Here is a 14,894-nt window from a genome sequence, read left to right as displayed (position 1 = left end):
CCAGGGGATGACTGCCAGCGTATACTCAGCGCGTTCAAAAAGAAGGATCTATTTGCCAGGAGTCTTTATCGTGTTAACATCGCAGATACAAGCAAGGAGTTGACTATGTTCATAATTTGATGTGAGGTTAAGCTTGACTACAACATCGGCATACCCTCCATACCCGGAAGCGCCGCCAACCAGCCATCGCGCTCCTCCTTTACGCGGTTGGGCACAAGACACTTGTTCCCATCAGCAGGCTGCTGCGTCTTCAAGCTACCGCAGTTGGCACCCATGCAGCCCTTGGCATCATCCATAGCCTTCTGCAGCGAGTCATCCTTCCAGCCGAAGACGTAGTCTCCATGCTGTCCATACCCAGTGTTGTCACCGGTGGAAAGGACAAACGGCTGTGAGCCATCGGCAGGCCATTCGGCTTTGTTGTTGAACTTGCTGGTGTCCCAGACGACCTGCAATCACATTAGCTTGGTCGCGATGAACAATGATGGATGTCTTGGGACTGACCTCGAGCATGACCTGTGGGATCTTCACGGGATGAGTCGATGGGCAGTTGCCACCGGTTCCGGTACCAGAGAACATAGCCGGGCCGTTGGTGGGGTATGCGACATGTGACTTGTGGTCAGGCGAGTCGAGGTTCTTTCCGTCCCAGCATCTGTTGCGAAGTCAGCTTGATGCGGAGTCATCGCGCGAAGGGTCACTTACGTTGGGTAGAGAACGTTGCTACGAATACCACCCGGGCAAGGTGTCGTAGGAAAGCCTTCAGTGTCAAGTCTTTGAGCGTTAGTATACCTAGTCATAAGTACAAGGAGACGTGCATGCTCACTTGGCATCCTGGCAAGGCGCGGCATTGTCGCCACCGAAGTTGGGCGCGTTGTAGCATCGGAAGCAAGTCTGAGTCTTCATACCCTTTGAGACGCGGTTGGTGGCATCACCAGTGAGCATGCGGAAACCCTGTATGCTGTGTTAGAGGTCGAATTTGCATGCACAGGGATGAAGGCTTACGGGCTTGAAGGCGGTGACTTGGCCCTTCCCGCCAGAGACGTAGTAGACGACGAAGCCTCCAGTAGTCTTTCCGGTGTACTTGTCGTTGAAGAGATCTCTGATTCAAGTCAGTACGAAGAACTTCGGACTTCTGACAGGAAGAAGTACCTGTTGGGAATTTGAGGTACGCGCTTGTATGTTCCGTTGCGTGCCTTGAAGTAAACGTTCGCAGTCCAGTAGTTGGAAAGCTGTCACCCAACCCGTCAGCCTCGATCGTACCCCCTTCATCATCTTGACTTACATCCTCCGAGTACCCACAAGTAGTGCATGTCGCAAGCTTGGAAATGTCTGTCGACTGCATCGTAATGTTGAATGCATTTCCGCCAACTACCTGATGCATGTGCGGCGAGGGTGCTTGGCCGGGGTTGACAAGAGGATCGATACGGTCGATGACATTCTGAGCGCACCCAAAACGCAACATGGTGAAGCCCTGAGAGCCACCGAATTGAGGCGCAGCCTGCGCGACGGCAGCGAGGAGAAGAGTGGGGAACAGCATGACGATTCGTAATGTCTCTTTACAGCAGGATGCGTAGGTGATGATGAAGTACAGAAGGATGCAAAGAAGACGCACTGGAAGATAAAGTACTCGAAAGAATGCTCTACGAAACTTTCATACGTACCCAATGCGACCCACACGCAAACGTTCGCCATCCATCTCGACTTCCACATTCGACATGCAACTGCCGACCCCGTCCGTACCAGAAAACGCATATTAGGGTCACCACAACTTCACCTAATGTGTACGACCTCGTGGCATCGAGGCAATGTCGGCAGTTGCGGAACTACTATGCTGATCCCGCATTCGGCTAAAGGCTTGAGATTACTTCACCAACACGACCACGTTCTTCGCGCGACATGTGGTACCGGAGCACGGGGATCGACGTCTCCTCGTGGAGAAGCTAGGGAACGTGCATTCAAGAACATGGGAACGGATGTGGCTTTTTCGGAAAGATCGGAGTCGTGGCATGTGGCATGAATTTATTGTTGTGTCCTACTCTACCACGCTACTACGTGTTGGCGCCTGAGCCCCACAAGTCCTTGAGTAGGAACGACTAAGCAGGCGCGGGAATCGAACCGGCAACAGCCTTGATGCCAGCATTCCAGATGTCACCCATGCGCGCATATCCAGCGACATTCCTATAAGATCAGTCAGCTGAGCGACCTCCAGAGAAACGGATCAATACTCACGGGTGCAGATTATCACTCAACTCGCTCGACGTGCTGAGGACGTTCATATCGACGATGGAAACCTTCGATCCCTTGCTAACCCTGGCGGCGACAATAGCAGGCAACGCATTGTTGAAAGTCTTGATGTTGGCGTTGAGACCCGATTGCTTCGATGGGATGATCTTAGCCACAATGACGACTGCGTTGGGGACTGCCTTCAGGACGTCATCAAGCAAAAGCCCAAGTCGTCTCGGCGCATCAGCATCTGGCTCTGAGGAAGGGTTTCCTCTGTTCAGATCGTTGGTACCGGCATGGAGCAAGACGACGTTGGGCTTCAGTGCAAGACCACCGGCAGCGACGCCGCGGATCTGGGAGATGGTGTAGCCAGGGAAACCTTGGTTGTCTTTGTCGGCCATTGTTCCGGACTTCTGCGTGCCGACGAAGTCAACGGTGTAGCCGCCAGACTTGAGGTCGGCCAGCAGCCGCTCACGGTACCCGTTTGAACCGCCGCCGTTGATGTAACCCCAGGTGATGGAGTCGCCTAGCGGCAGAATGCGGAGGTTTTTCGACTGGCGTGCGACGAGCGCATCGTGGGGAAGACCATTGACGAAGGAGAGGACTGCACCTCGTTAGTCACGTGTGCATGTGTACGATACGTGTAAGAGCCTTACAGAATGAGAGAATGGCCAATGGCAGAGCCAATCGCGTCATCATGTTTGACAGCATCGTGATCAGATATCGAGGTCCTGTCAATAACGCACAAGCGATACCATCGGAGGTAGGACGTCCTTTTGATGTAAAACGCCCAGCTTCATCGTACCCCAGATCTAGTCCATGCGTGCTTGTGCACCCTCAAAATGGCACACATGGCGTCAGTTTCTCCGTCGATTTGATGAAGCCGAGAGATTAGCGCGTGCCGATTCTGATTAATCTGCGACAGAGCTCGTGGACGCGAATTCTCCGTAGGCAGAACTACGGCTAAGATGGCGGCGGAGTGGAGCGAGGTTTGTGCGCCTTGTCGTCATCCGACGACGCGACTTCGAACGCGCGCGACATGATCACGTCTGCGGTTAGAGTCGATATTGCGACGCGCCATGCAGAGCCTCGCAATACGCATACAGTGACCACAACATCGCCGTTAACGCGCTCGGTGTCCCGGAGTCGCTTTTAGCCTCGGTTCCTCGCCTTGATGTTTCGATGTTTCAATGTGGAGAGCAATTTGGCCTTGACAGCTGTCCCTAAATCTCCCCGCATCCTAACTCGACTGGGTATGGCTCCTAAGACATTCTCCTGTCCACAACACCAAGGGCCCCTCAGCCTCATAATCTTTCGCATCGAGTGCGTGTTGCACAAGATATCCTGAACGGGTATGCGAATAGTCTTGATAGACTGCTTTGTTAGCACAACTGAAGCCTACCTGTCGGTCTCTTAGCTGAGCTTGGCAGTATCGCAATAGCTCATACTATAGCTGGAGTCGCGAATCTACCAGTTTGGTAATGCCATGGTGTAGCTATGGACATTCCATCCTATCAATACGAGAGCCTGCCTGCGCCCGATCATATCCGTCTCATCACCATCCTTCCTGGAGACTGCGGATTGACAATCAAACTTGGTATCGAGCATGCCGACATCAACTTGCATCCCAAATACGAGTGCCTGTCGTATGCCTGGGGAACAGATGACCATAAGCGGCCCGTCACGATCAACGCTTCTTCGCTACCGGTTACTGCCACTCTTCATGTCGCGCTCGAACACCTTCGCCATAGGTCACAAGAGCGCAAGATTTGGATAGACGCTATTTGTGTCAACCAAAGAGACATCGCTGAGCGCAATAGTCAAGTCGCTATCATGAGAAAGATTTACCAGAATGCGATGCGCGTGATTGTGTGGATTGGGCCAGCGACTGCGTCGAACGAAAAGGCCATGGAATTTTTGAAGATGATGGCCAAGACAAAGAAGAACCGTAATCGGAAAAGATGGCGGGACGGCTGCAGGGTAGCTAGCGAGAAGAGCTCAGAGCTGGGCCCTAAAGACTGACGGTCACCAGCAAGACTCCCTTCCCCTCCACGTGATCATGATGATCAACTAGATTTCCAAGATGGCCAGGCAGATCTTGATCATCACGATAAAGCGATGTCTAGTGATGAGAAACTCCTCTCCTTACATGTGCTCTCCCTAGAACTCGAAACTAACGAGAGGCCGCGTCCTCTACATTCTGCTGGAGCTTTGTGTAGTAGTCAGAATCGAGCTGACAGCCCAAACTACTTGAAGAAACTGAAAAGCCATCTTATGGAACTTTACAAATTACTGGGACAGACTTTCTTTCGCATCGAAGAACCTGGACTAGACCCGCACGAAGCCAAACGGCGCGAGCAACAAGAGGCGAGAGCCATAGAAGAAGCCATGAACAACGACTTTGCGGTATCGGGCTTTCCCAGACTCTATTACACACTCGTTAGACCTTATGACCAGTACTACCAGAATGCCCGGGAGCCCCATTGGAAGAGTCTAAATGAACTACTTGCTCGCCCTTGGTGGGGACGGACCTGGATAGTACAGGAAGTATGGTGTGCCTCAGATGCAGCACTTCAATGTGGTTCTACGATGATCAAATGGAAAACTTTTCAGAAGGCCATGGATTACACTGAAGCATGGGATGAGATGGGCGAAAGTGTGAAAGGCATGAAAAGACAGTTGCAGTGGGACACATTACGACGACGGTATACTTTGGCGATCCACCTAACCAAGGCCAGAGTCAATGGTAGCTCGCTTTTGTTGCTGCTCTGGAATACCTGGGATCGAGCGTCTACGGATCCAAGAGATAAGGTATTCGTTGTGCTGGGTCTAGTTGGCGACGCCGAAGGTGTCTCCATGGCGCCTGATTACCGCAAGCCGATGGAGCAGGTGTATAAGGAGACTGCGCGTGATATCATGGGAAGAGAGGGTAGGATGGACATTTTATTGACGGCAAGCGGCATCCACGGCGATGATGGTTTGCCATCATGGGTACCGGATTGGCGACGCGAGGCTAACGCAAAAGAACCAGTATTGCTTTTCATTCGGCATCTCCTGATGAAGTTGGCCCACGGAGAATCTACAGATCTGTTCGTGCTCCTAGGACACGGTTACCGTGCAGCTGGCAATTCAGAGGCGTTTGCTTCTTTCAGCGAGGGTTCGAGGGTGCTTACTGTGTTGAGCAGGAAGCTCGACAGTCTCGCGGAGGTTTGGTATGTAGACATTGTTGCGATACGTGATGATGAATTTATCAATCGAGCGTTCGACTTTATCCTACAATCAGAGTTCGTATCTACCAAGGCACGACGGAAAGTGTCGGTGGAAAGAGAGCAACCGCCTCATACCCGAGATGGTTCGCTCCTACTCATGACGCTTACTGGTGGCGGCAATGTATGATGCGATGGGTGGGCACCGATCATGAGAAACATCATGCAGCAACGGCGGCTTTTCGTGACGAAGAATGGGCACATTGGGATCTGTCCAGTAGATGCTCAGTCTCGCGACATGGTCTTCATCATCTCTGACTGTAATGTCACGATCGTATTTCGACCAAGCAACAGCATGTTCGCTGTTGTTGGTGAAGCTTACATGCACAGTTACATGGCCGGTGAGGCTCTAGCTCGCCCGTGGTACGAGAGATGGATGAGAACTTGGACGAAGATCTCGATGCTGTTAAACAAGACCAGCTTTCATCAACACCTATCCAAATGGGATAGTATGAGTTTTGTGATAGGTATGAGTGTGAGGAGCCTCGCATGATTTATGTGTTGGGTGGCAACTGGACAGTCTTGTGCCAAGCATGTGGATACACGAGGGGTTCGCCGAAGTTTGGCGTAATCTCATCGGGTCTAGGCCGTACTGTTAGTGCTCAGGTGCTATAAACGCACCTGTCTACAGCGCAAAGAGGAACATCATCATCAGCCTTCGCATCTGCTTTTTATCCCTTTCTATCGCATGAGATATTCCGTACAGGTGTCGGGAGACAGCGCGCTAGGTGATTCCGAATTTCCACGTTCTCCCTTTACACGCGGATTGAATAGCATCAATGACGTCAACGACTCCTCCACTACCCGCTCTCGAGGAAAGCCGAAACGACAAAAAGCCAGGTGAATGCCGTCTGTCTAAATATACCGTGAGATTACAGGCGAGATACAGATTTCTCACATGAGACCTCCATCTTCAACAAACATACGCTTGATTCAAAGCCCTCGCCAGTCGACTTGCCTTGCTTGATCACCCCCGGAGAGATCACTAACGTCACTTCCGAGTTTGGAATGAATGGTTCCCCTTTTCTGAGCTCCATGGTTGCAAGATCGAGAGTCTGCATACCGTTCCCAAAACCGAATGTCCATTCCACCCGGGAAACCTGCCTGCTGATCTCCTCATCGATCTTGACTGCCCCGTCAATGATGTCGAGGAAGTCCTGTTTACAACCTTTCTGATCCTTTGGCTTTAGAAGACGGAGGTTTCTGTGCATGTCATTGTGAAGCTCGACCTGCCACCTCTGGAGCTCGTTATCGGCTTGACGCCGCTTCAGCTGGCCCATGGAATCCAACAAAAGACTGACAGTAGTGGCCCTCCAGGTGTGCAATTTCTTCGTGGCCTCGGCATCAGCAGGAGATGATCCTCCTCCATGAAGGCACGATTCCAATTCTCTGAAAAGGTTCGTGATCGGGGATGACGCTGGTCCAGCCCATCTGAACTTGGAAAAGACCTCGTGAACGATCACTCTCCATAGGAAGGCTTGTATGACGCTGGGACGGGTTTCTGGATAGTTGACAAAATCCGCATAGCTTTCATCCCTCGTAGTAGACGCCATGTGCTCTTTCCATACCCAATTTTGTTCGAACTTGGGGCGCTTGGGAAGCTTCTCGGAGAAGTACTGGATACCGAAATCTCGGATCTTGTACCTCAGCTGTGTGATCAAACCACAGAGGTAATTGTCAGTGACTTGGTGATGGCCTTGACCTTGGGCTATCAGCCCATTGAGCTGTTTTGCCGCTTTCTTCCATTGAAACGTCAAGTCTCTTATATCGGCGGCGTACTGATTCTCTTTTGACTTCCACTCTTGCCTTTCAAACTCCCACTGTTGTCTATCAGACTCTTGCTGCTGCTTTTCGGCTATCCACTGCTCTCTCTCGTTGTCCAGCTGCTTTTCCTTGAGCTTCGTTTGCTCAAGGACGCTTGCCAAGTCTTTCGCTTTATTTTGCAGCTCATCCTCCAACAACTTGTGTATCTGACTGGTGCTCTGTGTATGAGCATCTAGATGAGAATTCCTTTCAGCGAAATCTTTCTCTGCCTTTGCCCTCCATTCAGTCGCAGCCGCCGGATGGATCTCAAACAATTGATGCGACTCTTGCAAGGCTATCGACCTGTCTTCCACATTCCTTGTGCGATCTTGCTCACGTTTGTACCTGTGATGATCGTCGTCGTCTCCATGGTCTCGCGCGAATCGATTCGGTGTGCCGTTTGCCGAGATTACCGACGCGTGCGGATCCTGCCTTGTATGCACAGACTGCCAAATTTGTGTGGTTTCGCATGTAGCGTGGGACGTATGGCTGTGGTCGTACATCTCCATAGTTTGAACATGGTTGTCGTTCTTACAAACATCCTGTGTTGTCTCTACGCTTCCATGTCTGTATTCAAGTTTTCGCGGTCGAAGCCGTGGGGGCCAAGGTGACTCTCTTGGCGGTGCGTCAACCATGTCAACATCTTGTCTTGCTGTACGCATCTGAGTAGATCTCTCGCCTTTTCGAGGGTCGTAAGTTGTCATAGCTGTACGTCTCGGCACTGACTACTCTATAAGATGATAACGACGTGGATGAGCAGGTTTAGATTGCCACCCAAGAAAATGCGTGCAGGATGGTATGCGACAGAATGGAGCAACTTCGTGGATGCGCGAAACTCAGCGTGCAGGAAGAGGCTCCTGCCTGCGACAATCCTACGCTATGTCGGGCTTGGGGACGAGGAACCACCAACACTCATCGTTTCGCTTTGCCGTCCCCACGAAAAGGATTAATGCAACTCGGCACCGGTCGGGGAAGAGACGGGAGATACCATGCAGCTCCAGCCAGCATGAGTGATCAGGGAGCAAATCATTCACGTAGCCCCGTGCAGATTTGGCTACGTGCAGCTTCTCAATACAACGCTAGGCTAAACCCGGCGCCAAGATTTCAGGCGTTCACCCATCACTACGCCTTTGCGTCTCAACGCCATGTATCTAAGCGCTATGGCTAGCAAGCGGACCAATTTGGAATCTGAAAGCAGAGTGACTTGTTCCCCAGCCAAGTTCAATCATGCTATAGTGTTACCTTAAACGTTCCAACCCCCACTCGGAACGCGAGGTTGAGAACAGATCACATTACACCCCTATTCAGTAGCACAAAGGCTCAGCACAAAATCTCAGCACAAAGGTTCAACACAGCCTTGTCCCAAGAGCTTTCGAAGTCATCGTGTGAGTGATGCCATAGCTTGCGAATAGTATAGGGAGGACGGTAATACCCGTTGTCCAAGGTGGTACTGGGCCGAGGCTGTCTAACTTGCTGGTGAACAGGTATCATTCATGAGACATGGAGTCATTCTAAGCGGCTTACTTATGAGAAACCTCTGATGAAGCTGAGACTCTATCATTTGATAGCGGTTTCAATACATTTAAATCCCAGGATTGCTTCCCGATCTTGCGCATACTCCGCCGGCATTACCGCCCGCCATCATCATCCTGCTTCAGCCTGATGCTAATGTGAGTCTGCCGCACGGGATCTGGAATTTCCTAATAAGGCTCCTCCTCAATCCCACCCAAAGCTCGAGATTCTAGCTCTTTTCTTGTTGCTCTCATTCCCCTTGTCTATCACCGCAAAACTATCAGGCGTTTGTTACTCGTTTACTCACAATGTCGTTTCAAGAAGACTTTCGCAAGATGATGAGGATTACTGCAGACGAGGATGATGATGACATCTTGGTCATCGGTATTGACTTTGGCACAACGTAAGCCTGTATCTGCCCTTACTACGCTTCACGACTGACAAAATCGTTTATGCAGTTACTCTGGTGTTGCCTGGGCTACCTTCGCCGACTTCGAGAGTGATCAGGTCAACCTCATTACTACCTGGCCTGGTACGGGCAGAGAAGAGGGTAAAGTACCGACCGAGTTGTTTTACGAAGATGGCGAGATGATGTGGGGCTACGAAATCCCGGTCGACGGCGATCCCATCCGTTGGTTCAAGCTCCTCTTGCTGAGAGACGAAGATTTAGCTGAAGAGTTGCGCTCCTCTGAATTCGTTCTCCGCGGCCGCAAGATGCTGAAAGAAAACAACAAGATGGCGACTGAACTCATCGCCGATTATCTCCGAGCACTATACACATACAGCCTTCAGCAGATCGTAAAGTCTCGCGGAGTCTCGGTAGTGGACGCTCTGAGATTTCACGTGGTCATCACAATACCCGCAATCTGGAAGGGATATGCTAGACAGAGTATGGTAGAGGCCGTAAAGAAATCTGGTATACTCAGGCGACGACTTGCCGGAGAAACAACACTGAGCTTTGCGCCGGAGCCTGAGGCCGCTGCTTTATCAACACTGTCTGAACCAGGTCGCAAGACAAAGCAAGGCGATGTATATATGATATGTGATGCCGGAGGCGGCACTGTGGTACGTATATTAACGTCTGAGATCTACTAGATTAATACATCTAATGAAAGAAGGACCTAATAAGTTATGAGGTCAATCAGACCAATCCAGTCAAGATGGGTGAGGCAGTCGAGGGCACAGGTACGCAAGGAGACACACCAGAAGTGATTCAACATGTCACTAACATGTATGCAGGTGGCCTTTACGGAGGTATCTTTATCGATGAAGGGTTTGAAGCCATGTGCAAAGCCCGGCTCGGTAGAAGATGGGATCGTTTGAGCAAAGCAGGCATCAAAGAGGTTTTGAAAGGCGAATGGGAACATGCCATCAAGCCTCAATTCAAGCAAGGCAACGATGGAAAGGAATACATCGTCGGAATCCCAGCTGAAGCCTTTGGGAAGACCAGTCTGGATGACGACAGCCGAGAGCCATTCATCAAGAGAGGACGCATTCATTTCAAAAGGTTGGTACCGCACATCAGGTTATATGGATAATAAGAAGACTGACCACGCCCGTGTAGTTCACACATACAGCAGGCATTTGTCTCCTCGTTCACTGGTATCGATCGTCTTGTAGACGAGCAAATTGGTAAAGCAGCACAGAAGGGTCTGAAGATGACGGTGAGCGACCAAAAGCATTCTGAAAACGGCCAGCTAATGAAATCAGGGGATCATACTTGTTGGGGGTCTGGGCGCAAGTCCATACTTGTATGATCATCTGCAGGCCAAGCATGCAAAGGCAGGAATGAGCGTATTGCAATCCGGTGGGATGAGGCCGTACGTGATTTTCACCCGATTTGATCCTGAACGCGGGACTTTGTTAACACTCATGCCAGTCGAACCGCTATTTGTCGCGGCGCGGTCTTCAAGGGCTTCCTCGATGGGGTCTGCAAAGGCGATCTCACCACTCCAAGCGGCGATATACTGGAAACCCCCATCATGATCTCGTCGACGGTTTCGAGAGCTAGCTTCGGGAGCGTGTTCAGATCCACATTTGATGCGACCGAGCATCTTCAAGAGGACAAAGTATGGTCTTCGGAAGAGCTCGAATGGAAAGCCGACAACCAGATGAGATGGTATCTCAAAAGGGTGTGTTTCACTGTGGCCTTCTTCTTGACCGAGAACGTGACTGATCTAATGTAGGGCGAAAACGTGTCCAAGAAGGACCCAGTTCAATCAAAATTCTACAAACTGCATAGAACAGATCCCGGACGCGACTTAACCATCGAATTCTTCCAATGTCACGACAGAGATGCGCCAACTCGGCGTACATCGAGCGTCGTTCCACTGTGTGCGTTGAACTGCACAATCGACAAACCCTTCTCGGAGTGGGACGACTTCGTCAATTCGAAAGGCGAGGTCATGAAGAAATTCGACTATATGGTCGAGATGACACCATCGGGTGCAGCTGTTGAGTTCGTGGTGTATCATGGCCAGAAGAAATTAGGTACGCAGAATATGAAGGTTTTGTTTCAGTGATTGGGCCGATTGTTCGTAGGGTAGACAGATATACTGGAAATGGGTCTCGATACTTCAGACACGACAGTTCACGGTCAGTGCTGTCCCAGCTTCAAGCGTAGAGGTTTTTGCCAGGTGTTCAAAATTCTCCCCATGGTTCTCCCTCTAACCCATGTTGGGTTTCTTACGTATATGAATGGCCTTCCCTTCGCATACAATCACAAGCTTTACCAACCAAGAACCTGACAAGTAGTACAAATCTGCTTGCGCGAATGTGAAGCCACATTTAGGCTACCTAGGTATGATTCTGACGACGACAATGTATGTTTTCGAGCGGGCGTGGTGGCTGTGTGAGGTCCTCCATGTGATCAGCTTCCCGCTTTGCCGACGGGCGCAGCGCCCTCAATACTTTCCTTCCCATCTTGAACAAAAAAAAAAGGATCACCTTCAGCAGGTACGACATCTCGCATCGCGATAAGGAATGATAGATCGAGATAAATAGCAACCGACGGTAAGGTGAGGGTTGAAGATGTGTTGATGTCTGCACGCGCAAAGAAGAGCGTTACGCCCATGCTCACCGAAATTTCGCGACTGCCTCTCTCGGATCAGCGCAAGCCACCACACATGCACAACAACACGTCCAACAGCCACACCAACTCAACGCGACGCAGCTCAGCCTCGAAGTTGGCTCCGTTATCGGTAACTAGGAAGATGCATGTGCCGACGTGTCCAGAAGGTTCTCACAGGCCGTCGAGGCGCAGCGCGCGAGTAGTCATGTACATACACACGCGCAAAGTATGGGTAACACGAATCTTCGTGCTATCTATATGACTTGTTACTCCTCAACAGTCACGACATATGCCGTTCTTCATCCGCCCCCTTTCTTCCATCTCTCTTGTAGACGGCATGGCGTCGCAGAGCGTCTCGCCACTTTTGGCCTTCGTCGCTTTCGCGCTCCTGTTCGCTCGCGCCTTCGGTACCACCAGCAGTTGCTACACAGGCGATGGAGACCTAGACACCAGTTCACAGCCCTGTCCCGGATCAAACATGTGTTGTTACCTAAACCGAAACGACGGCTACGCAGACGACGTGTGCATACAAGGCGCCTGTTACAGCAACTACTGGACAGGGCAGTACTTCGTGATCGGATGCACTTATCAAGACTGGGATGAGCCGGGCAGTAGTTGCAGTCCGTTATGGGACGCTTGCGGTACATACCGTCTTCCAACCCTACTGCGACGGACCCTTGACTGTAAATGCTAGGTCGTCAATCAGGATACACGCATGTTTCGCGCTGTGGGGATGGCAGTTTTTGCTGCGGCGAAGGGAACACTACGTGTTGTAGTGACTATTCTGGGATATATCTGAACGTATACGGGACGAAGATCCTGCAGCCAGACTCAGCGGAGATCGAGGACACCACGACATCGTCGTCATACGCGCCACACAGCAGTCCGATTCCAACATCGTTGGAAACACGAATCTCCACACCGACCCGTACACCAACAGCAAGCCAATCTCCTCAGATAGCCACAGCGACTACTGCACCGACTTCAGATACGCCAAAAGAGGGACTGAAGACAGCGGAAAAAGTTGGCATCGGGATTAGTGTGTCTGCTCTAGTCGTTGCAGTTCTTGGAGTTTGGAAGCAATACAGGAAGAGATGAAACACGTATCGTATCGACCGTTAACTTCGACATCACTGATTGCTTCATGCTTTCAGGCGCCGCCAATAGGAATACGCATGACCACGATGGCACCCAGATCGCGAAGGTCGCCCGCTACGATGCATTCACACCACCGGCTCCTAGCACCGCGGATTGCTGATCCGAGTTCCATCTGCGTGTCTAATCAACCGCCATAGCGAAATGACTGTACATGATTCACTGTAGAAGACGAACTCCTACATGATGCTTAGACACGTATGTTGCGCAAGTTGGAAGAGATGAGTGGTAGGAGAAGCACTGTTACCCCAAGATGAACCGAAATTGTGCCACCCGCCCTCAACCAGGCGATTATGGATCGCATTGGATTTACTCTAAGTCTTTCTATCTTTCACGGTAGGTATATCATCAGCTACCATAGTACTTCCATCAATCTGGCATGTATCAACTGCTCACAATAATAAGGTGTGAGCACCCCAAGTAAATGTGAACCCCAGTCATCAGCAAAGGCTTCGATATAAAATGCCTTGGCAAACTCCCAATATTCCGGGTACCATCCTGACAGCTCCCAGTCAATGATTGCTGCTACGAGACCATCTTTGACAATGATGTTGTCGGGTCTGAGATCTCCATGAGTAAAGACAATTCCATGCGTGTGTGTATCGACCATGCCACGAATGTACGGGCCGGCCTGGGTTTTGGATCTGGCAATGAAGGTTTCTACGATTGTAGCATTAAATTCCTCTAGACTTTTAAACGGACCTAGGTATCTGGTCAGAAACTCGCCATCCATTCTCTCACATGCGTGCGATGACTGACCTCGGGCAGATGTTGACCATTCTAACATAAGATCAGTGACTGGTCCTTCGTCCACTGATCCAATGTAGTTGGCTGGGGGAAGAGATCGAAGCTCAGTCATGTGCTTCTTGAGATCCGTCGAGATTGTTTGCTTCTCAGCAGCGCTGTACTTGCCCCATGACTTTCTTAGATCTTCGCCTTCGATGAACTCCATGAATATATATGTATCGTAGACACTCCCATAGTCATCGAGGTCTCGATCTAACGGTCCGTATGCGTATGCCGCATATAGTTTTGGGACGGGAATTGATGTCCTTTCAGCCACATACAGCATGTTCTTAGCTTCGATAAGAGAAGCATGGTTCCCCCATTTTACTACCATCGTTGGTGACATTTTCGCCAGCATACTTCCGATACTCTCTGGTTTTGATGCGTGGAATTGTTCTGGAGTGATGAGTTCTTGACCTGGGGCCAGATATTGCACATGGATCTGTGGACTGGAAGGCATCGAACTGTAAAGCTCGGGCATTGCGGCTGCTTGAATCGCAACGATAGGCTAGTAACTTACATGAGTAATACAATACACATTACAAATTTTCACTTACATGATGCATCTCTTCTTTTAACACTGCCATTCTTGGAGCGGCTTATGATAGCTTGCATCAGAAAAGGTCAGCTGTTCCTCTATTTGCTCAATGCAGCACCATAGATAATGTCGATTTTATTGTACGAAGCTTTGGCAGCGAAGGAACAAGCATCAGATAATTGACGTTAGTGCGGCGACGTTTTCTAGGTACTCCGTAATGCGCAGTCTAGGAAAAGACAAGAGAAGGTACGCTACGCTGCACGAGGTGCCGGTGCGGGGCAGCCTTCTTGCCTAGTTTACCCGAGGAATTACCGCGCCACGGCAGATTCAGTACGCCCACTCTTAAACCATCTAAATCAACACTCACAAAGTCCACAGATAGTAAGAGTGAATGAGAAATGCCGTCCGCAATTACATGAACCGAAGCGCTCTATACATTGTGGCAGCATGGGCCTCGGCGACTAATACACGGGGAGATGTACTGGAAAGATCTCCGAGAAAACAGCGAAGGAAGGGCACGCAAGGGCCGCCAACATGCATTGTT

The 14,894-nt window shown here is 50.6% G+C and overlaps 7 protein-coding genes across 7 annotated transcripts; 3 read left to right on the top strand and 4 right to left on the bottom strand.

Annotated features, from left to right (window-relative positions):
* Positions 1–137: 137 nt before the first annotated feature.
* Positions 138–1,534, bottom strand: BKA58DRAFT_414732 (uncharacterized protein; the record flags this gene model as incomplete). The annotated part of the gene is made up of 7 exons (XM_046172507.1): positions 138–446; positions 502–649; positions 700–768; positions 821–948; positions 1,000–1,096; positions 1,147–1,226; positions 1,280–1,534. The coding sequence occupies 7 exons, from the start codon at positions 1,532–1,534 to the stop codon at positions 138–140; spliced, it is 1,086 nt and encodes a 361-aa protein (XP_046020977.1).
* Positions 1,535–2,052: 518 nt separating this feature from the next.
* On the bottom strand, positions 2,053–3,162 carry BKA58DRAFT_54034 (SGNH hydrolase-type esterase domain-containing protein). The gene is made up of 3 exons (XM_046175487.1): positions 2,877–3,162; positions 2,227–2,824; positions 2,053–2,175 (listed from the first exon to the last, which is right to left on the bottom strand). The coding sequence occupies exons 1-3, from the start codon at positions 2,929–2,931 to the stop codon at positions 2,091–2,093; spliced, it is 738 nt and encodes a 245-aa protein (XP_046020976.1). The 5' UTR covers positions 2,932–3,162; the 3' UTR covers positions 2,053–2,090.
* A 555-nt stretch (positions 3,163–3,717) lies between these two features.
* BKA58DRAFT_405928 (heterokaryon incompatibility protein-domain-containing protein) lies at positions 3,718–5,979 on the top strand (the record flags this gene model as incomplete). The annotated part of the gene is made up of 3 exons (XM_046171930.1): positions 3,718–4,168; positions 4,253–5,610; positions 5,656–5,979. 3 exons carry the CDS (start codon positions 3,718–3,720, stop codon positions 5,977–5,979), a joined length of 2,133 nt encoding a protein of 710 aa, XP_046020975.1.
* A 172-nt stretch (positions 5,980–6,151) lies between these two features.
* Positions 6,152–8,199, bottom strand: BKA58DRAFT_393615 (uncharacterized protein). The gene has a single exon (XM_046171106.1). The coding sequence runs from the start codon at positions 7,991–7,993 to the stop codon at positions 6,359–6,361; it is 1,635 nt and encodes a 544-aa protein (XP_046020974.1). The 5' UTR covers positions 7,994–8,199; the 3' UTR covers positions 6,152–6,358.
* A 453-nt stretch (positions 8,200–8,652) lies between these two features.
* On the top strand, positions 8,653–11,323 carry BKA58DRAFT_473205 (uncharacterized protein; the record flags this gene model as incomplete). Its single annotated transcript, XM_046175306.1, has 10 exons — positions 8,653–8,674; positions 8,774–8,959; positions 9,123–9,204; positions 9,260–9,866; positions 9,920–9,986; positions 10,041–10,308; positions 10,366–10,465; positions 10,512–10,621; positions 10,681–10,933; positions 10,988–11,323. Exons 3-10 carry the CDS (start codon positions 9,137–9,139, stop codon positions 11,321–11,323), a joined length of 1,809 nt encoding a protein of 602 aa, XP_046020973.1. The 5' UTR covers positions 8,653–8,674; positions 8,774–8,959; positions 9,123–9,136.
* Positions 11,324–11,963: 640 nt separating this feature from the next.
* BKA58DRAFT_53993 (uncharacterized protein) lies at positions 11,964–13,174 on the top strand. The gene is made up of 2 exons (XM_046175486.1): positions 11,964–12,512; positions 12,566–13,174. The coding sequence occupies exons 1-2, from the start codon at positions 12,161–12,163 to the stop codon at positions 12,967–12,969; spliced, it is 756 nt and encodes a 251-aa protein (XP_046020972.1). The 5' UTR covers positions 11,964–12,160; the 3' UTR covers positions 12,970–13,174.
* Positions 13,174–14,612, bottom strand: BKA58DRAFT_53902 (phosphotransferase enzyme family protein). The gene is made up of 2 exons (XM_046175484.1): positions 13,786–14,612; positions 13,174–13,728 (listed from the first exon to the last, which is right to left on the bottom strand). Exons 1-2 carry the CDS (start codon positions 14,291–14,293, stop codon positions 13,379–13,381), a joined length of 858 nt encoding a protein of 285 aa, XP_046020971.1. The 5' UTR covers positions 14,294–14,612; the 3' UTR covers positions 13,174–13,378.
* Positions 14,613–14,894: the final 282 nt, after the last annotated feature.

Source organism: Alternaria rosae, assembly GCF_020736505.1.
Source record: "Alternaria rosae strain MPI-PUGE-AT-0040 chromosome Unknown BKA58scaffold_11, whole genome shotgun sequence".
In the NCBI taxonomy this organism is placed as follows: Eukaryota; Fungi; Ascomycota; class Dothideomycetes; order Pleosporales; family Pleosporaceae; genus Alternaria; species Alternaria rosae.
Note: the sequence above shows the minus strand (reverse complement) of the source record. Positions and strands in the feature narration are given on the sequence as shown.